Source organism: Cnephaeus nilssonii (assembly GCF_951640355.1).
Source record: "Cnephaeus nilssonii genome assembly, chromosome: 1".
Lineage (NCBI taxonomy): Eukaryota > Metazoa > Chordata > Mammalia > Chiroptera > Vespertilionidae > Cnephaeus > Cnephaeus nilssonii.
The window spans coordinates 92,254,536-92,279,704 of NC_137072.1; the positions used below are offsets into that span (position 1 = coordinate 92,254,536).

The following is a 25,169-nucleotide window of genomic DNA, read 5'->3' on the forward strand; positions in this document are numbered from 1 at the left end:
GTATTTTCAAGAAATCTGTAGGTTCTTATTGAAATTTTTAATTCAGTAGATGTGCACTGTTCAAAATAAATCATTAGCCACATAAGGCTATTTAATTAAAACTAAGTAAAATTTTAAATGTAGTTCTTCAATTGCACTAGCCACATTTCAGGTGCTCCATAGCCACATGTAGCTGACTATCATAATGAACAGATTTTGTAGAAAATTCTACTGGGCAGCAATAACACAGATTATTAAAAATATCTTAAGAAATCTTCATACCTATAAAACAAAAAAAAAACCAAAAAAGAAATCTTCATAACCTACAACTTAAAAATTTTAGCCTGTTTTAAATTTTTGGTGAACAAAGCTGTTCACCAAAGTATAATATTTTAAAAATGTTATTATTTAAACACACACACACACACAAAACAACAGTAGTGTCTCACCCTAGCTAGTTTGGCTCAGTGGATAGAGTGCCGGCCTGCGGACTGAAGAGCCCTGGGTTAAATTCTGGTCAAGGGCACATCAGTTGCAGGCTTTCCTGGCCCTGGCCCTGGCCCTGGTCAGGGCTTGTGCAGAAGGCAACCAATCAATGTGTTTCTCTCACATCAATATGTCTCTCTATCTTTCCCTCTCTCTTCCACTCTCTCTAAAAATCAATGGAAAAATATCCTCAGGTGAGGATTAAAAAAAAACCAACAGTAGTGTCTTGCTTTCAAGTAAAGAAAGGCATTTACATAAAGCATAGAGGTAGACTCCTTTACAGCAATAAAAGTGCTTTTTTTGTCTTAAGATTCATCGAATTCTACTACTGGAGTGTTTTTTAAAATGATGCATGTGGAATTCAAAAGTTTTAGCTGGTTATGTTAGAAGCAACAAAAAACTCTCTCTATCAAACAACTGGTAGAATTCAAAATAATATATGCTAAAAAGCATACTCATTTTACAAGTAAATAATCTGAAATATTAACAGAATGCTATTTCCAAATCACAACAGGAGGATTAAAATAGATTAAGTATGAATTTAGTAGGAGTTATTGCTAAGATTTTATTTATATTTTTTTAAGCTCAGCCCTCATGGGCCTTGCATTCTTATCTACATATGTAGACAAAGAAATCATTAATTTATTGATTCATTTTGTTGTTAATCCTCACCCGAGGATATTTTTCCCATTGATTTTTAGGGTGAGTAGAAGAGAGAGGAAAAGAGAAACATCAATGTGAGAGAAACACATCGACTGGTTGCCTCCTGCATGAGCCCCAACCAGGGCCCCAGCTGGGGAGGAACCTGCAACCAAGGTATGTGCCTTTGACCAGAATCGAACCTGGGACCGACCTTTTGGTCCACAGGTTAATGCTCTCTATCCACTGAGCCAAATTGGCTAGGGCCGTGGTCAGCTAACTGCGGCTCTCGAGCCACATGCGGCTCTTTGGCCCCTTGAGTGTGGCTCTTTCACAAAATACCACAGCCTAGGTGAGTCTATTTTGAAGAAGTGGCGTTATAAGAAGTTTAAGTTTAAAAAATTTGGCTCTCAAAAGAAATTTCAATCGTTGAACTGTTGATATTTGGCTCTGTTGACTAATGAGTTTGCCGACCACTGGGCTAGGGCTATTGCTAAGATTTTAGATTGATTGGTCTATTAGTCTCAGTATGAAATATATGTTTCCTTTGACCAAATAAAACAGAACTCTAAGATCAAAATATGAGCTTTGTTTTAAATTATCAAATATAAAAAGTACAAGATCTCTATGCCATGTTACAAAGCATATAAATAGTTTAAACTCTAATTTCAAATTATATCTTAAATTTACTTTGACACAGCAGTGAGTACACTTCAGTGGAAGAAATAACCAAATCTTTAACACGAACTGCAGGTACAGAAACAGCAGGCTTCTAAAATTAAGTTGCTTTTATTTCAATGACTTGCCACCAAAACAAACAAAAAAGATAAAGGCATTGTCCTTACGGATGACTAGGATCTGGTGTTTGAATAGACTTACTGATGCCCAATGCCAGTAAACCCTATGGAGAAGAAGCAAAAAGATAAATAATCACTAGCAAATGAGGAGTATAACAGTGTAAAGCCAATCTGGAGAATGCAATCTGAAAATGACAAACACAAACACTAATGTCCAATAGCTAAGCTATCTGGTTTCTAATACTTACCCGAGAGAAATAAAAATGAACACAAAGGGGTTCAGAACACCACTGCTTATAAAGATGAAAAATCCGAAAGCAACCTCAAATCCATCATTGAGTAATGGCAAAATAACTAAAATTATTAGCACGTAGTAATTAAGAAGCATTATTAATGTTACCCCTTCTGTAATCATCTTTACCTTTTAAGGTTTTCCTCATACTATCATGCAACTGTTTAAATGTTGTCTTAGAATATCTTTCTACTAGTAGCTGTTTTGTGTGTATGACCTTCTTACAAAAGATAGAGCAAGGACTGTCTTCTTTTCCTAAACACTTAATACATGGCAAACTCAAGTGTGCAATAAAATCATATAAATTAATATCTAGGAGAATCCTAATAGTTTTTGCTGTTAAGTTTGGGCCTATGACCTACTTCAAATTTGTATATGATCAGTGGCGGGGATCAAGGTACTTTGATTTTTTTCCATAAGGCTATCCAAACCTTTCTAGTGCCACTTGTTAGAGAGTTTCCTTTCTTCATTCAATTGCTTTGGTGCCTTTATCAAAAACCAATTGACCACATGTAACTATGATTCTGTTACTGGATCCTCTACTATTAAGTTACATTGGTCTGTCATTCCTTAGGCCAATATCTCACTGTTTTAATTACTGTAGTTTTATAAATTTTGAAGTCCTTCAAATTCTCTTCTTTAAAACTGCTTTGAATAGTCTGAGTTCTTTCCATTTCCATTCCAAGTTCTAGACTTTATTTGTTTTTTCAATTTCTATAAAAAAAAAAGTCTTCTGGGATGATTGCAGTACATTAAATCTACAGACCAATTTAAGGAGATTTGACATATTACATCATGTCATCCAATTCATGAACATGGTATATCTCTCCATTTCTTTAGGTCTTCTTTAATTTCTCCCAGACACATTTTAAATTTTCACTGTAAAAGTTTTGCACATCTTTCATTAAATTTACTCATAAGTATTTAGTATTATTTGATCTGATTTTAAATAAAATTTATTAAATTTTTAATTTGCCATTTGTTTGCTGATAGTAGAAATGCAAATGATTTTTGCATGTTAACCTTCTATTCCTATTGATTTTGAATGTTAAATTAACTTTATATTCCTAGGATAATACTCACTTGATTATGATATATTATCATTTTTATGTATTGCTAGATTCAATTTCATTATATTTTAAGGATTTTTGCATCTATGTCCTTGAGGGATATTAGTCTGCATTTTTCTTTCTTGTAACATCTTTGTAAGGTTTTGGTATCAGGGTTATGCCAGCCTTATTAGAGGAGTTGAAAAGCATTTCCTTCTCTATATTTGAAAGACTGTACTATTGGTATTACTCATTCCTTAAATGTTTGATAGTATTCTCTTGATATTGTCTCACAGGTCACTGAAGCTCCCTTCATTTTTTTCGATCTTTTTCCCTCAGTATGAATGTTTGTTTTCTACTGCCATATATTTAAGTTCATTGATTGTTTTTTCTATAGTGTCTGCTATTAACTCTACACAGTTAATTTTTCATATCAGACATATTTTTTAGCTCTACAAGCTCCATTTCATTCTTTCTATCTTCCATTTCTCTTGTCAATATACATGTTTTCCTTTCAATACATGAATGTAGTTGTAATAGCTATTTAACATCCTTATCATACGTCAATTGATTCTGTTTCTATTGACTGATTTTTCTCCTGGTTATAAGTCAAATGTTCTGCTTCTTGGATGTCAAATACTTTTTTTTATTATTATTAAAAGCTGAATACCATGAATGTTATATTGAGTTTCTGAATTCCATTGTCTTCCTTCTAGAGTGTGGGGCTCTGTTCTGGCAGGTAAGTAAGTTACAGCTTGATCCTTTAGAGCGCTGACCCTCTGTGGAACTCTGCCTTGTAATTGCTACCCTCCTCAGACTTGATAAACTCTAATTTCTGCCTTCTCAGCTTAATGAGACTGTTATCTCCCACCATACTACACCATCCCACATGTTCCAAGCCAGAGATCATAGAGTTCAACTAATTTGTTTTCTTTCTCTCCAGGATCATGGTCTTGTCCAGGATCATGGACTATTGTCCAAAGTTTAAAAATATTGTTTCATATATTTTATGTAGTTTTTTAGTTGTTTACAGAAAAAGACTAAATTCAGTTCCCATTAGTGCATCATGGCGGGAAGAAAAGGTTCTTTACATAATGGTTTACAATTTGATTTTTTTCTTAATTTATCATGTTATCATTTCAGAACAGTACATAACTATAATTACCACATTCTTTTAAACCCTTAAATAGTCCTTCAGAGTATGGACACTGAAAAACTATCTTCAATGTTTTAATAATAACAGCTAAGAATGAAACTAATCATTTGTACATAACTCCTGGCCCATATGTACAAATATTTTTACATTTCAATTTTCTTAAGTCCAAGTAAGTTTTTAAAAAAATAGAGATTATGTGATATGTATCTCTCCCCAACCACTCTCCTCTCTCTCCACTCCACAACCGACTGGGAAAATATTATATTGATACAAGTTATTAAATATTTACTGCACAAAAATTTAATTCAAGGAAAAGATTTGTTAAGTACTGATAGCAAATGTTTGACTTCTTTCCTTACTTTTGCAAAGGGTTTTAATCTACTTGACAGTGAGTTAGGCAAGTTCTTGGGTTTAATTTTTAGTTAAGATGCTCTCCCTACTCCCTACCATTTCATTATTTTTAACTTTGTCTTAAATATTCTTATTGAATCTGCTGTCTTTTATTGTAAGTTCTCCCAAATTAGTTCTTATATAACAGTGGTATAAATAAATGAATACTGAAAGGGCATTCTCTTAAAACAACACATTGTTTAAAATGTGAAATAATAACACAAGTAGAAAGTTTTGTTGTGTTCTTTAAAAAGGCTTAAATTTACAGTATTCAAAATTTGGATTAAAGAAGGTATTTTAATTTTATAAAAATCTTTCTTCATTTGCAAATTCAGAAAAGGAATTCAAAGTACAAGTCTAATGTGAAATTTTAATTTATGAATCACATGGGACTAATTTACATAGTTATTTAAAAAACTTAAATTCATTGGCTCTTAAATTCATTGACCATAAGAACTTATGTTCAGATATAAATTTCCACCTAAAGTAAGAATCTCTTCTACAAAAACTTCTGCCCACTTAGTGAATGATAATCTTACACTTCATATTCCATGGTTGTAAGTCCTTAAAGCCTAAAAACCTGTTTTAAAATATCATGCTCATATTTCTATGTGCTTCATTGTTCAAAAGTAAAACAATTTTCTTTTTCTTCCACATGCCAACTACAGGAATTATTCAGTTTTTAAAACAGGCCAACTTTTAGATTAAATCAGTAAAAAATTACTTTAAAATTAATAAGAGTAAAGCTTTTATCCCTCACCTGATTACAAGTATCAGATAAAGAATGAATAGCTTCGGAGAACATACTTGCTGAACCCGTATAAATCCAAGCAAGAAATTTAAAGAAGCAATTTAATCCATTGCTAGGAGAGAAAGAGAAAGCAATTTACCATTGGTTTAGACAAAAATTTTCACCTAAAGCTTATTTAATTGACCATATATACCTCTATACTAGATTGTGTCAAAGGAAATTAAAAAGAATCTCTAGCCTTCAAAAACTGTTTCTGGTAACAAGAGTACAAATTTCAAAAATACAGATTTGGTATTAAATATTCAAATGAAGAGGCATGACGCATGTAAGCAAATTAAGTGCATTTTAAGAACTGATAAGAGGATGTTCTACATTTGGACAAAATAAAATTAGAAAGGAAATTATGTGTCTTAAGTAGGTAAAAGATCTGCATCAATATTGTCCAGTAGAACAGTGTCTAAGGCAAGACTTTGGTGAAAATTGTTTAGTTAAATAGATGAAGACAAATGTAGACCAAGCAGTCTCTGAGTCATACTAGACCATAGATGTTAAAATAAATATGGTTAGCTCTGAGCAAGCCAGCTGCTCAGATTCCAACAGTAATGACTAGCATGATTTATCTGAGGCACTATACTAGTCATTTACCATGTTTTATTATAATTCTATTATACAAATATTATCATCCTCATTTCATAAATGAGAAAACTGTACATCCTCTTCCTCCACTTCAAATAATGTCTTGAAAGAAGCATATCTGCTCCTGTTTCTCCATTCTCCCCACTTTGTACAGTCTTCAGTGCACTAAATAATGGCTTCTGCCTCCAATACCTCCAACTATTTCTTGCTATAAAGTTCTTAGAAACATTTTAGTATTTTTCTTAATCTCAGAGAAGCATCTGTTACTATTTTCTTCTTTTATTTAATCTTCACGCGAGGATATGTTTTTCAATGATTTTAGAGAGAGGGAGAGAGAGGGAGAGAGAGAGAGAAGCGCCTCCTGCATGTGCTCCCCCTCCCCGCAAAGGAGGATCAAACCCTCAACCTGGACATGTGCCCTCATCAGGAATCAAACCCACCACCCTTCAGTGTATGGGACTGCACTCCAAACAACTAGAGCCACACTGGCCAGGGTTGCCACTATTTTCTTAAATCACTGTCTTCCTTGGCTTCCATGAAGCTCCTGGTTTTCTTCCTACCTTGCTCCCTATTCTTCTTCAGTAGGCTCTTTTTCTTCTACCTAAGCATTCATCAAGTTTTTTTCCTGAGGGCTTTTTCTTCCTGACACTATACACATTCTTCTATGGCTTTAATTATTACCTATATACTAAAAACTCTCAACCCTAAATCTCTAATACAAATCTCCCTCCTAAGCTTCAGACCAATAAATATTAACAATAATTATGAAGTACTTATTATATACCAGATACTATGCTAAGCAATTTACATATATTACATATATTCCTCTGATAAAAAAAACTTTAATTACTAACCCAGTTTTACTGACAAAAAAAATAAATTTAATCCTTTGACCAATTCCACTGGGGAGTCCTATAAAAACTCCAATTCAAAACTCAACATTTCCTTTGCTCTCACCGTGCTCCTCCTTCCAGTGTGTCCCTTCTCTCAGGGATGGTGCAATATCTATCGAACTAGTGGCCCAGTGCACGAAATTCGTGCATGAGGGGGGTGTCCCTCAGCCCGGCCTACACCCTCTCCAATCTGGGACCCCTCGGGGGATAACCGGCAGTGGGACATCCCTCTCACAATCCAGAACTGCTGGCTCCTAACTGCTCACCTGCCTGCCTGATTGCCCCTAACTGCTTCTACCAGCCTGATCGTCCCTAACTGCTCCCCTGCTGGCTTGATTGCCCCTAACCACCTCTGCCTCGGTCCCATATCCGGGACCCAGGATTCCCTCCTCCAGCCAACCACAGGCACCCGGGATACAGGCTTCCCTCCCTCTGGTCAGCCATAGGCGCCTGGTCTAGCTGCATTCACAGGGGATGGTGGGCAGTTGGCTTCACCTGGGCTGCAGCAGCAAGTGCGAGTGCCCGGGACTGTAGGGGGGGGGGGCCGGGGTGGCATCTCTGTCTACCAGGCTGTAGCTAGCCTCAGGTGCTGGCACCCAGTTTCTCTGTCTCCCCCAGGATGTGGGGCAGGCAGACAAGAGGCTTCTGCAACTGGCTGCCGCCTGGGATCATGGGGCAGGCGGCTTCTTTGTATCCCGGGCTGCAGCCAGCCTCAGGTGCTGGCACCCGATTTCTCCATCTCCCCCAGGACATGGGATGGGCGGACGTGGGGTGGGTGGCTTCTGCAGCTGGCTGCGGCCTGGGATCATGGGGCAGGTGGCTTATTGGTCTCCCTGGCTGCAGCCAGCCTCAGGTGCTGGCACCCGACTTCTCCAACTCCCACAGGTCCAGAGCAGCCGGGGGGGGGGGGGGGGGGCATCTTCGCCAGGTTAATTTGCATACTCACTCCTGATTGGCTGGTGGGCGTAGCAGAGGTACAGTCAATTTGCATCTTTCTCTTTTATTAGTGTAGATTGTTCAGAAATATGGGCAACATCATTTTCCATACCTCCTAAATACTTTCTGAACCTAACCATGTCTCTATCCCTCCATGAATACTACCACTATCTTAGTTTAGTGTAACATCATCTCTCTTCTGTATAACTGTAAATGACTTCCTCTAGTTTAGTGCCCCTCTAATCCTTGAAGATAAGAAATTTGTATTTTCAGACCCTATCACAATTCCTGACACACATATTATATATATTTTGGAAATAAAAGAACAAACTAATGATTTATGAAATTAATGCTTTTAAATATTTTAAAATAGGTTATTCAACAAAATGGAAAAAAGATAAACAAAACAATAGGAATCAAGAAGACAGAGGACAAAAATGACAAAAACAGAAATTATGTTCTACACCAAGGTAAGTGGGAGAAAAATAATAGTGCAGATACTCTTCAACAGCTATAACCTATGTTGATTTAATTACTCTAAAATAAGTTTGGCTATCTCAACCTTTTTTATAAAAGACTTTTATCAACTTCAATGAAAATAGGAATTTTCAGATAGCAACTGTTCTTGGACCTTAACCACATAAAAAATATACACAGCACAAGCATGGGTATATACACTGAGTGGCCAGATTATTATGATCTCTGAATGCATAATAATCTGGCCACTCAGTGTGTGTGTGTGTGTGTGTGTGTGTGTACATATATATATTAGAGGCCCGGTGCATGAATTCGTGCATGGGTGGGGTTCGGCCAGCCTGGCCAAGAGGGAGGGGACATGGGTGGTTGGCCAACCTGCCTGCTGGTCGAACTCCTGGTCTAGAGGATAATTTGCATATTAGCCTTTTATTATATAGGATATACACTGAGTGGCCAGATTATTATGCGTTCAGAGATCATAATAATTTGGCCACTCAGTGTATATGGACTCTTCCCCCATCAACTAACTTACAAAAACAAAGACATTCAACTTCCTCCTAAAACAATGTAAGCCTCTAACTTTTTATTAAGATACCAACTAATAAAGAATATAAACTGCCCCAGCTGGGTTGGCTCAGTGGACAGAGTGTTGGCATGTGGACTGAAGGGTCCCAGGTTTGATTCCGGTCAAGGGCACATCCTGAGTTGCTGGCTCCATCCCCAGTAGGAGGGATGCAGGAGATAGCCCATCAATGATTCTCTCTCATCATTGATGTTTCTATCTCTCTCTCCCTCTCCCTTACTCTCTGAAATCAGTAGGAAAAACAAGAACAACAAAAAGAATATATACATAAAATAACGTAAGTCTATTTTAAAAGCCGTATTTTTCAGTACTTACATGCAAATGGCAACCATCACCACCTTTCCTGGCCCCTTAAGAAAAACTGATGTCATTCTGGAACGTGGCTAAAAAAAAACACAATGTATTAAAAATCTCAAAAATTTCTAGAAGCATTTTAATGCTTATAAGTGATTCTGACACACCAGAAAACATCTCCTCTATCAATACCTCTAAACAACTAGGTTTACTTGTTTCTCCATAATTTCCCCTATAAAAAGTGGGAAGATGGAAATCTAAAGGACATCTAGGTCCTATTCCAGAATCTTAATTTTTATTTTGTTTCCTTGTAACTGATTTCCTGCCTACTTCCAGAAAGGACCCTGGCCAGTGTGGCTCAGTGGTTGAGCATCTACCTATGAACCAGGAGGTCACAGTTTGATTTCAGTTCAGGGCACATGCCCTGGTTGCAGGCACGATCTCCATAGGGGACATGCAGGAGGTAGCTGATCAATGATTCCCATCATTGATGCTTCTTTCTCTCTCTGAAATCAATAAAAATATATTTTTAAAAAAGAAAATTAAAAGTGGCTATGAGAGAGCTTAATCTTGCTAAAAACCTGAGAAAATAGTTTTCTCTCTTACCTATATCTTAGGCTTACAACACAGTCTGGAATTTAAAGAGAACTTATGTCCTGATTTTTAAAATTTCAATAAAGCAGACAGGAGCAAAAATAGATTGTAAATTACAATGTGCTCAAGAAAATCTTGAATTAGGCTGGCACAAGAGTAGTACGTGCTAGTATTTCGCAATGAACTAACACTAGAATTTCACTGTGCAACACCTACATATCATTATCAGAAAAAGATCCTTACCTTGGTGTTTCCAAGGAAGTCGCTATATTCTCGTAATATGCTTTGGTTTCTAAATAACCCTATAAGAAAAGAATTACAAAACACATTTAGCTCATATATATTCTTATCAATCACATTTTAGATTAACACAAGTATTCTCTTTATGACTATGTTACATATGCTCCATTAGCTACCAGCAAAAAAATCAGGTTATTATAAAAAATCTGGATTTGCAACCCAATTAAAAAAATGTGCAAAGGATTTGAAGACTTTTTCCCAAAGATAATATGCAAATGGCCAAGCACATAAAAAGATGCTCATATCATTAGTCATCAGAGAAATGCAAATCAAAACCACAATGAAGTATCACCTCACACCCTTCAGAATGGCTACTATCCTTAAAAAATAAAAACAGAAAATAACACATGTTGGCAAAGATGTGGAGAAACTGAAAACCTTATGTACATTGGTGGGATTGTAAAATGGTACAACTGCAATGAAAAACAATATGGAAGTTCCTAAAAAAATTAAAAATGGCCATGTTATCCAGCAATCCCACTGTAGATATATATCCAAAACAAATTAAAGCAGGGTCTCAAAGAGATATTTACACACCTATGTTCATAGCAGCACTATTCACAACAGCCAGGAAATAAAAGCAACCAAAATTTCCAAGGATGAATGAATAGACAAACAAAATGTTGTATGTACATACAATGGAATACTACTCAGACTTAAAAAGAAAATCCTGTCACATGGATGAACCTTGAGGACACTATGTTATGTGAAGTAACTCAGTCAAAAATACAAATGCTGCTCAGCCAGTGTTGCTGTGGTTGAGCATCGATCCATGAACCAGGAGGTCAGTGCTCAATTCCCAGTCAGGGAAGATGCCAGATTGTTGGCTCGATCCCCTGTAAGGGGTGTACAGGAGGCAGCTGATCAATGATTCCCTCTCAACATTGATGTTTCTCTCTCCCTCTCCCTTCCCCTCTGAAATTAATAAAAATATATTTTTAAAAAATACAAATGCTGTATGATTCCATTTTTATGAGGTATCTTCAGTAGTCAAATTCATAGAAACAGGAAGTAGAATAGTGGCTATCGGGCTTGGGGAGAGGAAAAGGGAGTTCTTGTTTAACAAGTATAGTTTGTTTTGTAAGATGAAAAAGTTCTGGAAAAGAAAACTTTCTGGAGATTTGTTTTATAACAATGTGAATATACTTAACACATCTGAACTTTACACTTAAAATTTGTTAAAATGATGAATTTTACATTGCATTTTTTAACCACAATAAAAATAAAGGCAGGGAGAAATCTGGATTTGCAATGAGATAAAGGCGGTTTGGTAAGATGTTCTTCTTAAAATTACCTAAAATTAATGAGTTATTTAAGCTTGATATAAGAATCAATTCTTCATTTTTAACTCCAAGTTAAAAAATATAGGATGAAATATTTTTCTATTAGCGTGTTTCCTCAAATTTTGTTACTTTAAATATTTCCTTTAATATATGCACAAAGCTATTCATGGTATCACTATCTGAAATAGCAAAAGACCAGAAACAACTTATGGGAGAATGACTGAATAAACTATGGTATACCCACCAAAATGGAGCATTATAAAAGAAACAAAGAAAAGTCCCTATTTATTACTATAGAGCTCCCTGGGACATACTCTCAAATGAAAAAAGCAAGGACAGAAAGTATGTTTAATATGTCTTATTTATGAAAGGGAGGTGGTATGTTACTTTATTATATTTTGTATGTAATATATGCATGTACCTATACTATTTTATGTTTAAAAATAGAAAAAATAACCCTAAGACTAACTTTTTAAGTGGTTATCTATGTGAGAGAAAGGGATCAGGGTGGAAAGGTCTGGTATGGAAGCTAAATTTCTCTGAAATATTTTGTAAGATGTGACTGGAATCATGTAAATGCTTTATATTTATTTGATGGTTTATTTACACAAAGAAATTTCAACAACAGTTATGTCTAGGAAGAAAAATGAGACAGTTACTAGAAAAAATAAAAGGAGACTTCTTCACGTTTTTGTATCCTTTTTAAAATCACAGATATGCATCACGTCATTAATAAGTACATATATATGTAAATCAAAAAATTATCTGAAACCTATTTTATATTATATAAATTCTATAAGGTGGTTTTGTCACTAAACCATTGGGTTGTTAAATTCCCTAAGAGTCTTATGTACATCTAAATCTCAAGCATCATGCAGTTTCCAGTTCATAGGTGTTGAATAAATATCTGATTTAATTAATTAAGGTAGAAATGTGGTAGCTGAATTAACAGACTTTTCTCTAAGAAAGCACCATTATTCTATCACTTTTAAAACAAGCATAATCTTCAAATTAAACCATTGGTTTTAATATTCATGTCTTATGGAAACCACAAACTAACTTCACTTCCTCTCATCATCTTTAAAAAGCTACAGAGGAGAAAAAAATAGGTATTTTTTTAATAAAATAATTGAGTCCCAAATGGATATTACTATTTGCTACAACCAAAAGAGCCAAAGCCAAAAGTATGCAACCATCAGGGAGTACATAATTACAGGCACTATTCTTACCTACCAGTTAGTTACAGGCACATCTCATTTTATTGAACTTTGCTTTTACTGTGCTTCACAAATGGTTTATTTCAGAAACTGAAGGCAACCCCCCGCCCCACCACCACCAGCAAAGATAGTGTGGTGGTCTGGAAATGAACCTGCAATAGCTTTAAATTGAATATACTTACTTTCTCTGTATTCTATTTCTGCTTTTTTACGCAGTTTTTTCTCTCTGGCAAGAGCTTCAGGGCTTCCCCAAACTTCCAAAGATCTACGCATGAACACATGACCAATGAACAATTTTAATGACTTTATTGTAATCATATTTAAATCTAGATGAACCATCTAAATAACTATATGAGGATCTTACAGCAATACATAAGGTCCTTTAGAAAAAATATAAAGCATTTAAGAAACTTCGCTAAACTACATCTAAACAAAACAGTAAATTAAGCAAATTTTCTTATAAATTAGGACGTATTTTTAGTTAAGTAGTATATACTAGTAATTCCCAGAAAAATTTACAATTATAAAAATATTCTACCTTTAAAAAGATAAAATATATCCTTTAAAAAATTCAGAATCTAAGATGTGTTTTTATTAATCCCAATTTCAGCTTGTACTTTTATCCTAAAAGAACTATATTCTTACTTTGCCTCCACATCTGATCTCAAGTATACAGTAAAGGATTCAGTATCTTCATGGGGACTTCGTTGTCTGATTTTTCGAAGTTGTTCCAGATCACTAAAGAAAGAAACATGTTAAATTTATTTGGACAATATTCATACAGTTTATGTACTTAAAGAAATTATTAGGAACAGATAAAAACCACTACATTGATCCTCATCTTAAAAGACTATAGATCGGCATAACATTAAAGATCAGTTTATAAAGATTGCACTTTGTACACAAAAACTGGTTTAGAGACAATGAAGAAACAATTATTCTTGCCCTGGCTGGGTAACTCGGTTGACACGTCATCCTGTGCACCAAAAAGTTTCAGGCTCAATTCCAGGCCAGGGCACATACCTAGGTTGTGGGTTTGATCCTCAGTCAGGGCACAAATAGGAGGCAACCAATTGATGTGTTCCTCCCTCCCTCTCTCCCTCCCTCCCTCCTTCCCTCCCTCCCTTTCTCCCTCCCTCCCTCCTCTACTCCCTCCAGTAACACATCCTTGGGTGTGGAAGGAAGGGAGGGGGGAGGGGAAGGAGGTAGAAAGAAAGGGAAATATTCCTGTTGTTCAATACAGATACTGTAACAAAACATGTAGAGATTAAGTTCCTTACAAAGTGCTTACATTTTATCTGCTATGTACGCAACCCTGCAGTGTCTCATGCATCATAAAAAAATGCAAAAAGTAGAAAGAACGTGGATTAGAGTATCATCCCTCTAAGAATTTAAAATTTACAGTCCTTTTTGTTTACATCCAGATTAATACTAAGTGTTAGTAGCATTTAAAGGTATCAAGTCACAGAGGTTTAATGTCAAGTCCATGCTATTTAATAATTGTTCCTTCTCTTATATTCTAAAAAGGTTATATATTCATCGAGTCACAACTAAATAGTCATTCTATATTTGATCATTGGTGTTCCTAAGAAAATTTTGTAACGGCAATGAAAAGACCTATAAATTAAAATGTGGTAACGATGGACTGTTACTAAGTTCTAGAAACTAAACCTGGAGTTTAAAAATATCAACAACCAACTATCACACATAGGTAAGACAGTTTGGACCAACTACCAAAAGATTATGCTAGTTTCCTCTCTGTCACTGACTCACAAAATAAGATGGGTCATCAGTAACACCCTTATTATGTTTCCTGGCCAGTGGAGACAGCAATACTTAACCTACTTAATTCCCAAAATTTTTGTGAGAATTAAATTAAATACTCTACGTGAAACAGAATATATTTTTATAACGTTATAATTGATTATTATTTTATTAGTTATATAAGTTGTAAACCAGATTGTTGGATTCCCTATTTCTTGATACTATACCATAGAGAATAACCATGAGGGAGAGGGGGAGAAAGAATAGATCACATCTATTTTTAGAGAATAGATCTCTAAAAAACCAAGAAATCTTCCATATAAATATGACTTTTTTAGATAAACACATAAAGGAAGGGAAAATTTAGAAATATGTGACAAGTATAATTTCCATAAATCTCTATGATGGCAAGAAAATTAGTAAATAATCTTATCTTATTAATAATAATTCTGACATATGTGAACATAACAATAAAACTCCTATGATCTTGTGTGACACAGAGATTTTGAATAACTTGCCTTTTTGAATTTAAGAAGCCCAGAAAGACAGAAACTGCTTATGCTGAAGCAGAATTCAATGTTGCAAACAAATAATTTTAACATTTTTTAAACTAAATAAACATATTTCTTTAATTAGGAAGAAGTTATGGGAAAGTTCCACATGGATGGAAGATAGCAGGAAACACATTCTAAGAAATACATGGATATTTACATTAGATTGATAAAACTACCCTTTAAAAATAATAACTGTACCTGGATTTAAGGCAGAACTCATTTATTGCTCTGACTCCAGTGATGAAATTATTCTGAGTATACTTTGGTCCATACTCCCTCTTCTTAAGGACTGCTTTGACTAAAACCAAAAAAACATAGGAAAACAAAAGTATACACAACAAAAGTCATACTGAGGCTTTACTAATGAATTCCATAAAATATCAATCTTTTTCCTGATGCACTGAGTGACATCAGGAAAAAAATCTTCTCCAAGTGCAGAATAGAATGGAATATTTGTAGCCACCTAGCTTTTATTTCCATAGTTCATCTGTAACTGATGCCAAAATGCCAACCCTTTGTCTAATGGACACCTTGTATATATCACTTGTTGGTTTAAATTGTACTAACAAACTTAAATTTCTTAGGTTCTAAATGAAAATTAATTTCAGCTTCAGTTAAAAATTACAGGCTAGTTCAGTGTTTTTAAAACTGTGGAGTAAAACCAGCATTTTATAAAAAGTGAAAATAAGAAGTAATCAGAGTACTGCATAAAATTAAGAACAAGTACTTTTTGTGAACACTTTTGTTACAGTTAAATAATCTCTATATGTTTGAAAGCCACTGGACTGTTTCACATAATGCAACAAAGCTGAGTAAACAAAAGGAACATTTTTTATCAGTTAAAAATTATAAGAAGTTTATTACAGATTTTAAGTAAAATACTATCTTCTATTAAATTATTTACCTAATATCAAGGATCAAATGTTCATAACAAGCCAGACACATCAATAACATTGATCTATGTTTATAAGTCATATTATAAAGTCGACTTCTGGTCACGATATAAATAACATAAGCAAATATCTGAAGCTCAAGAGAAAAACAAAGAAAGAAACTTGTATTGTTCTGTTACAAATTGTCACCTAGTCACTTCACATTCTAGTCTTATATCTATTAATTCATAAATTTTCTGTTCTACTTTCAAGTTCAAAGAGCAAATTTAGACTAAAACTATATATCACTGCAGTAGGTAAAAAGACTCTTAAAATAACACATGATTAAAATAAAATGTACAAAAAATACTTAAGAACATTTCAAAAATAAAAGTTCAATATAAAAATCAAAACCTTATTTGAAAAAAGCAATATATAAAGAAGTTCAAGTTTCTTTTTACATGAGTTCAAGTCTCTGAACTGCCTTTCTCCAATAACCCTCAAACTCAAAATCCAGGTGAGGATTACATCTCTCTTTTAAAAGATTAGTTGTTTTTTTTAATTACTTTTGTAAAATTTCTTCAAAGTAGCTAGAAATCCCTGTTGGCCTGTCCTGGCCAAGGTTACTAATAATAATGATTGCTATCATAATATCATAATATTAATTACTAGAGGCCTGGTGCACACTACTAGTATGTATCATCTTCAAAATTATCCTACAAAAGAAATTCTATTTTTAGCACCATATTACAGAGGAGAAAACTATGGCTTAGAGAAGTCAGGTACACTGCCCAAAGCCATACAGTTGGTACATGCTGGGGCCACCAATTGAACCCAGTTTTGTCTGACTCCAAAGCCACAGTGCTCCTCATCACAGAGTTACTGCCTCAGTGAAACATACTGATTTGGAAATGGGAGTCATAGCTCATTATAAAGAACAGAGCCGCAATTATTCCTAGAAAAAAAAAGTCAGATAAGAATGTCCAATCTCTCTTCCTGGATTTGAAAAAGTTGAAGCTGAAAGGTGTTGACCTCTTGTTTTGTTCTTTAATCACATTACTTTTCTAAAATGATAAAGTAATTGATAATTTTTATTTGCCATTACTCTTTTCCTTGGGCTTTTGAAAAAAACAATTACCACAAAATTTGTGACCAAAATGAAAAGTAAACATCATTAGATAATTAGCTTATAAATCAGATACTAAATCCTTATGGTCAATAACCCTAACCCTAGCCCTTATTTATATAATAGAGGACCGGTACACAAAATTCGTGCACGGGTAGAGTCCTTAGGCCTGGCCGAGATCAGGGCTGATCAGGGCCTTCCAGCTGCCAACCAGGGCTTCCCTTTCCCGGCTGCTGGCCGGGACCTCCCTTCATTCCACGCTGCCCTCTGGTAGTCAACACACATCATAGTGAGCAAGCAAACTCCCGATCTCCCTGTTGAACTCCTGAGGGGACACTTTGCATATTAGCCTTTTATATATATACTAGAGGCCCAGTGCACGAAATTCGTGCACGGGGGAGGGGGAGTCCCTCAGCCCAGCCTGCACGCTCTCTAATCTGAGACCCCTTGCCTGCCTGCCTTCCTGATTGCCCCTAACCACTTCTGCCTGCCAGCCTGATCACCCCCTACCACTCCCCTGCCAGCCTGATTGATGCCTAACTGCTCCCATGCCAGCCTGTTTGCCCCTAACTGCCCTCCTCTGCAGGCCTGGTCACCCCTAACTGCCCTCCCCTGTAGGACTGGTCACCCCTAACTGCCCTCCCCTGCAGGCCTGGTCCCTCCCAACTGCCCTCCCTTGCAGGCCTGGTCCCTCTCAACTGCCCTCCCCTGCTGGCCTGATCACCCACAACTGCCCTCCCTTGCAGGCCTGGTCCCGACCAACTGCCCTCCCCTGCTGGCCATCTTGTGGTGGCCATCTTGTGTCCACATGGGGGCAGGATCTTTGACCACATGGGGGCAGCCATCTTGTGTGTTGGAGTGATGTTCAATCTGCATATTACTCTTTTATTAGATAGGATAGAGGCCTGGTGCTCGGGTGGGGGCCAGCTGGTTTGCCCTGAAGGATGTCCCAGATCAGGGTGGGGGTTCCATTGGGGTGTGGGCGGCCTGGGCGAGGGGCCTGTGGTGGTTTGCAGGCCGGCCACACCCCCTCGCAACCCAAATGGAGGCCCTGGTATCTGGGGTTTATTTATCTTCTACAATTGAAACTTTGTAGCCTGGAGCGGAGCCAAGCCTTCTGCTTGCTCCATGGCTGCAGCAATTTCTGTTGGGTTTTATTTACCTTCTGTAATTGAAACTTTGTAGCCTTAAGCCGAGGCCTGGGTGTGCGGAAAGCTTGGCTTCCTCCATTGCCGGGGACAACTCTAGCCTCCTGCTCTTTCCAGCTCCGTGGCTGCCGCCATTTCTGTTTGGATTTATGTATCTTCTATCATTTAAACTTTGTAGCCTTGAGTGGAGGCCTAGGCCGGCAAGGGCAGGCGGAAAGCTTGGCTTCCTCCATTGCCTGGGAAACTCAAGCCTCCATCCTGCTCTCTGTAGCCGTAGCCATCTTGGTTGGGTTTATTTGCATATTTGCTCCTGATTGGCTGGTGGGCATGGCCAGTGGGTGTAGCAGAGTGATGGTTAAATTGCACATTACTCTTTTATTAGATAGGATATATATGTGTGTATATATATATATATATACACACACACACACATGTACATATGATATAAAAGCCTAAGCAACCTTTCAACCAGTAGCTATTATGCGCACTGACCACCAGGGGGCAGACGCTCAATGCACAGGCACAGAAACATGGAACAGGCTGATGAATCTCAGAGGGAAGGGGGAAGTGGGGAGGATGGGAAGAGATTAACCAAAGATCTTATATGCATTCTAGAGGCCTGGTGCACAGATTCGTGCACTAGTGGGATCCCTCAGCCTGGCCTGCGGGGATTGGGCCAAAAATGGCAGTCCGACATCCCCCGAGGGGTCCTGGATTGCAAGAGGGCACAGGTCAGGCCGAGGGACCCCACCGGTGCACCAGGCCTCTAGTGATAATATAACTATAAAGACCTCTATATAAACTAATTTTAAATATTTAATTCAAAACATCATCACAAAAAATAGGATAAAAGATATATTTACCTCTTACTTGGAGAGGTTCTTGCTTAGTAAGTGGAGCTTTGAGTTGTGCTGTAAAGTTTCAAAAAATTTACATTAAGCAGTGGCTTGCATACAAACCTATAAACTTATGAGCTAACAATCTGGCAATGTGTTAAAAAGATAATATATCATAGACAAGTTGGATTTATCCTAAGAATGTTAAGAGTAGTTAAACGTTAACAGATTAAAGGAGAAAAACTATAGAATCATTTCAGGAGGTAAAGAAAAAGCATTTAATAAAATTCAACACCCATACAAGTTTCGAACCCTTTTTGAAACTTAGGACAAAAAGAAATTTCCATAAAGGGTAAACATTGTATTCAATGGTGAAACTCTAGAAGCATTCCTTTAAAATAAGGAACAAAACAAGGACAGATACACTGTTGATTCTTCTACTTAAAACTGTCCTGGGAATACTATTCAAAGAAGAATGAAGTAGTTATTGAAACTACCGTATAATCCCATCCCCCCAAAAAAATAAAAAAAGGAAGTTGGAATCCACCTCACATCATCAACAACCAATTCCAGGTAGATTAATGACTTTAATGTTATAACATTTACATGCCTAACAAAACAATATAGCCTATTTTTATGGTAGAGTCAGATTTCTTAACAAGATATAAACAATACAAGGAAAAATGGACAAATTCTGCTAAATTAAAATTCAGAACATCTGTTCATCAAAAGATCCCATTTAAAAAAGAAAGAAAAGTCTCAGACTGAGAAGATATTTCCAACAATTTGAATCAACAAAGGATAAGTATCAAGAATATTTAAGAATTCCTCCAGATCAATAAAACACAACTCACTAGAAAAAAAAAAAAAAGGCAGAAGACAAGAACAAAATTGCACAGAAAAGCATTTATATATTGCAATATGATCCTTCCTATATTTTTTAATTTTGGAATTTGCAATGTTATTCTGAATAAGCTATATCCTTTCCCCCTCCTCCTCATGCTCCAGGGCTCAGAACTCAAGTCTGTTCTGAACCAGATCTCAGTCTGGCAGTTAGAATTCCTACCACTCAATCAAGTCTCCAAACCAGCAAATGGCAGGTTTCAGTTCCCTGTTCCCTCTTACCACCCTGCCCTACTACCGCCTCCTGCAAGACACAGTCTCAGGTAACAAATGGAAGAGACTATTTTCAGCCTCCTGCATAAGGGTAGGTGCATAAGTTCAAACAGTGAGTCTGCCTCCAGTACCTCACTATGAATGTAGCACCTGCAAATCCATTACCCCAAACGAGCCAAACTCCTGGCTGCAAGTGCCTACTTACAGACCCAGAGTATGGCATTTTCTGTTCCATTTCTTGGACATAAGCATGTCTTTTTTTTTTTTTAAATCGAGCTGTTCCTTCAATTTTCTCTTTTTATATTTTATCTATGACTCCAATGAGTGAGAAGTGAAACAGGTACTAAAGCATCTGTTTACAATGCCATCTTGATCAGAATTTCTGATTTATCTTCTTTCATGGCTTTTATGGATAAACTAGAGGCCTGGTGCATGAAATCCGTGCACGGTGGTGAGGGGTCCTCTCAGCCCAGCCTACACCATCTCCAATCCAGGACCCTGGGGAGCAGGCCTAAACTGGCAATCTGACATCCCTCTCACAATCCTGGACCGCTGGCTCCTAATTGCTCACCTGCCAGCCAGCCTGATCGCGCCTCACTGCCCCCCCTGCTGGCCTGGTTGCCCCTCACTGCCCCCCACAGCCTGGTCATCCCTTACTGCTCCCCCTTCCAGCGTGGTTGCGCCCAACTTCCCCCCCTTCCAGCCTAGTCGCCCCTAACTGCCCTCCGCTGCTGGCCAGGTCGCCCCTAACTGCGCCCCCTGCCAACCTGATCTCCCCTCACTGCCCCCCTGCTAGCCTGGTCACCCCTAACTGCCCCCCCCTGCCAGCCTGGTTGCCCCCTCCCCGCTGGCCTGGTAGCCCCTCACTGTTCCCCCTGCCGAGGTGTGGCTTGGGCGCGGCAATGACAGGGAGCACTTGGCACCAGGTTTGAAGGCTGGCCACGCCCCTGATCAGGGGAGACCCAGCGTTCTACCTTGCCCTGGCCAGGGCCCAGAGCTCCCTTCTGCTGCCACACCCCAGCCAGGGCCCAGGGCCCAGCCATTTGGTCATCCCTTACTGCCCCCCCCTGCCGGCCTGGTCACCCCACACAGCCTCCTGCTCAGTCATCCGTTCAATTGTTTAGGTCATGACGAACCCTGCCTTTTATATATTAGGATTAAATGTCTATAGATTAGATACTAACAAAGGTAAAACTCCCTTTGAAATAAAAGCAAAAAATCTTTTATGTAACTTTCAGTATATGTCTTGATTATTTTTCAGTGAAAGTCAATGATCAAATGACTTAACATAGTATGTTTATTATGTTTTGATAACCAAAACATTTACAGAAAATTCCAAAAGGCTTTTTAAAAATATATTTTTATTGATTTCAGAGAGGAAGGAAGAGGGGAAGAGAGATATAAAGATCAATGATGAGAGAGAATCATTGACTGGCTGCCTTCTGCACATCCCATACTGGGGATTGAGCCTACAACCTGGGCATGTGCCCCTGACCAGAATCAAACCTGGGACCCTTAAGTCCACAAGCCAATGCTCTAACCACTGAGCCAAACCAGCTAGGGCAGTGGTCGGCAAACTCATTAGTCAACAGAGCCAAATATCAACAGTACAACGATTGAAATTTCTTTTGAGAGCCAAATTTTTTAAACTTAAACTTCTTCTAACGTCACTTCTTCAAAGTAGACTCGCCTAGGCCATGGTATTTTGTGGAAGAGCCACACTCAAGAGGCCAAAGAGCTGCATGTGGCTCGCGAGCAGCGGTTTGCTGACCACTAAGCTAGGGCATCCAAAAGGCTTTTTTTTTTTAACTATTCACCAAATCCTAAGTAGGTTATAATAGCATATTGATAAATTAAAATAGGCTTCAAAACACTTCTATTTAATAACTATACCTTATAACATTTGACATTTAACAGTTAAATGATTATTATGATTTGATTATTGTCTACCTTCAAATTTGATTATTGTTTACAAGCAAATTCTAAAGCATCTTTATAGAATCTATATATCCATTTCTTAAATTTTTGCTTTGGTGAACAAAAAATAGAGCAGAGAAAAGAGAATGGGGTGGTGGAATAATGAGCTTCCAACACTCACCTAATATCTGAACTGAAATCTACTGTCAAACATTCCAACAGCCCTCCTTTCCACAATAATCAAAGTCATTCAACCAAACAAGAAAATGAAGTCCTCTAAGAATTTCTGGATATTATTCTCACTACAGACTGTCTAGATGTCACTAATTATGTAGTGTTAAGAATTACAAACAAGAAATGCTAGCAAGTGGCTCAAAAATAGGTACTGATACCTATTTTGCACACTGCCATCTTAATAAACTTACATGTTATCACTGGAGTAGAATCTTTATGATTTCATAAGTAACCAGGCATTTTATGCATGAATATCTCTACACACTTTGTTTTAAGCTCAAGTCCTGGCTGTCTGCCACACATCTGCTGTCATTAGCAAAATTAAAACTAATTTTACTAAAATTTAAAACATCTGAATGCTCCTTAAAAACTTAAGGATTCCTTAGCAAATCTCTGCCTCTTGATGAACGGTTCCTGACTGTATCATGCAATTTGAATTATTCAAAAGTCAATCTCAAACTCTTAAATATACAAATTATCTTTCAAACAAGCAATTACTTGCTGTCTACCTGATGGCTAACAAGATCTAATCTGGCCTGAGCTAATTCTGAAATACTGAGCCCAAAATAAAACCATCACAAACAATATATTTCTAATATAAGAAAATAAACTATCATTTTTATTCCAGTCAGCAAAGAAGAAACTACTCATATTTTCAATTTCAAGTATTTTATATAGAGGGACCAACATTAAGTATTTTTTGCCTGAGTCTAAGTTCACCTAAGAAGAGCATTATAACATAAACTACCTTTAATTGTATTATTTCATCCCTTGTTTCTTCTCCCATTCTAATGATCTAATAAATAGGCTTTCTGGAACTTAAGAACTCGGTACACTCTCTATTCCTTCATCCTTTAATATCAAAATTCTCAATCAATATTTACCCCAGCAGTTCTCCATCACCACAAGAAAAAGAAATGACTAAAACTGCACAGTAAGAGTAGAAACCAAGATGGCGGCATAGGTAAACACCTGAAATTGCTGCCTCGCACAACCACTTCAAAACTACAACTAAAAGACAAAATGGACATCATCCAGAACCACAGGAAGGCTGGCTGAGTGGAAATTCTACAACTAGAAGGAAAGAAAAAAGCACACTGAGACTCAGAGGAGGTGCAGAAGTAAAGTGCGGAGGTACGGAGGCGCGCGAGCGGAAAGGACTGGCAACTGAGGATGCGGTTGTCTTTTTCAGTAGGGAAGGAAACAGAAGCTCCTGACTGCTCTAAACTCTAGTTCTGGGTGAGACTCTGGGGACCCAGACTCATACGGAGAGAAAATGGACTGTCTGGCTTCGGGCGGAACTCAAGGGCAGCTTTCTCTTAGAGGTGCTTGTAGCGATTACCGAGGGACACCGAGACCCGAGGGCCTCTTAGTGCAGGGCTGAGGATCAGCCATAGCTGTTTGCTCTGCCCTGTTGATTCCCTGAGACCCCGCCCCACCCAATTTACAACCCCACCCCAGCTATGCGCAGAGGCTTTTACATTGAATGGCCTGGCCCTTTGCAATCTAAAATTACCTAACAAACTGCAGCTGGGTCAGAGAGCCCCCGAACTTCCAAAAGAAGGCCCAAGGCCCCACAACAGCTTGTACTGCTTCACAGCTGGGCCTCCAAACCCCAAACAAAGACAAGGAATAGCTCCTGCTAGGTGGCCTCAGGCAGAGGCTAAATCTGCACCTCCTTGGAGATCCAAGAGCCAGTGTACCCAGTGGTCAGAGTGGGTCCATCCAGATTACAACTCCTCAGATCCATAAGGGACACACTCAGGGGGCAGACTCAGAGAGCACCAAAGCCCCACTAAAGCAAGTCTTGCCCCATAAGGGTGTCTCCAGCACAGAAGTTCTCCCATCGCAGACACAGCTGATCCTCACAGCCAATTGGCCTGGAGGTCAATTCCTCCCAGTGATACCAACAACAATCAAGGCTTAACTACAAGACTGTGCACACAGCCCACAAAGGGGTGCACCAAGAGTGTCCACCTTAGGTAATTGGGGAGGCTGAGCCACTGGGCTCTATAGGACACCTAGCACACAAAGCCACTCTATCAACACAGGGAAGCAGCCAAAATGCAGAGACAAAGAAACAGGTCACAAATGACAGACATGGAGGTAGCAAACTACTGGATATAGAGTTTAAAACCACGGTTATAAGGTTTTTCAAGAATATTCTAGAAACTGCCGATAAATTTAATGAGACCCTTGAGGATATGAAAAAGGACCAACTAGAAATTAAGCATACACTGACTAAAATAAAGAATAATATACAGAGATCCAACAGCAGACTAGAGATCGCAAGAATCAAGTCAAAGATTTGAAATACAAAGAAGCAAAAAACATCCAACTGGAAAAGCAAAAAGAAAAAAGAATCCAAAATATGAAGATAGTGTGAGGAGCCTCTGGGACCTCTTCAAGCGTACCAACATCTGAATTATGGGGTGCCAGAAGAAGAGAGAGAGCAAGATATTGAAAACCTATTTGAAGAAATAATGACAAAAACCTTCCCCTACCTGGTGAAAGAAACAGACTTACAAGTCCAGGAAGCACAGAGAACCCCAAACAAAAGGAATCCAAAGAGGACCACACCAAGACACATCATAATTAAAATGCCAAGAGCAAAAGACAAAGAGAGAATATTAAAAGCAGCAAGAGAAAAACAGTTAGTTACCTACAAGCGAGTACCCATACTATTGTCAGCTGATTTCTCAACAGAAACTATGCAGGTCAGACGGGAGTGGCAAGAAATATTCAATGTGATGAATAGCAAGAACTTATAACCAAGATTACTCTACCCAGCAAAGCTATCATTCAGAATTGAAGGGCAGATAGAGAGCTTCACAGATAAGAAGTTCATCA

At 37.7% G+C, this 25,169-nt stretch overlaps 1 protein-coding gene across 1 annotated transcript in view; it reads right to left on the minus strand.

Annotated features, from left to right (window-relative positions):
* Positions 1-25,169, minus strand: part of SLC30A9 (solute carrier family 30 member 9) — a 75,758-nt gene that overhangs the window by 35,665 nt on the left and 14,924 nt on the right. The window contains exons 3-10 of the mRNA XM_079777818.1: positions 19,080-19,127; positions 15,269-15,368; positions 13,398-13,490; positions 12,935-13,017; positions 10,196-10,254; positions 9,380-9,447; positions 5,549-5,651; positions 1,950-2,005 (exon numbers count right to left, since the gene is read on the minus strand). Coding sequence (XP_079633944.1) covers positions 1,950-2,005; positions 5,549-5,651; positions 9,380-9,447; positions 10,196-10,254; positions 12,935-13,017; positions 13,398-13,490; positions 15,269-15,368; positions 19,080-19,127 — 610 coding nt within the window. The remainder of the gene's footprint in view (positions 1-1,949; positions 2,006-5,548; positions 5,652-9,379; positions 9,448-10,195; positions 10,255-12,934; positions 13,018-13,397; positions 13,491-15,268; positions 15,369-19,079; positions 19,128-25,169) is intronic.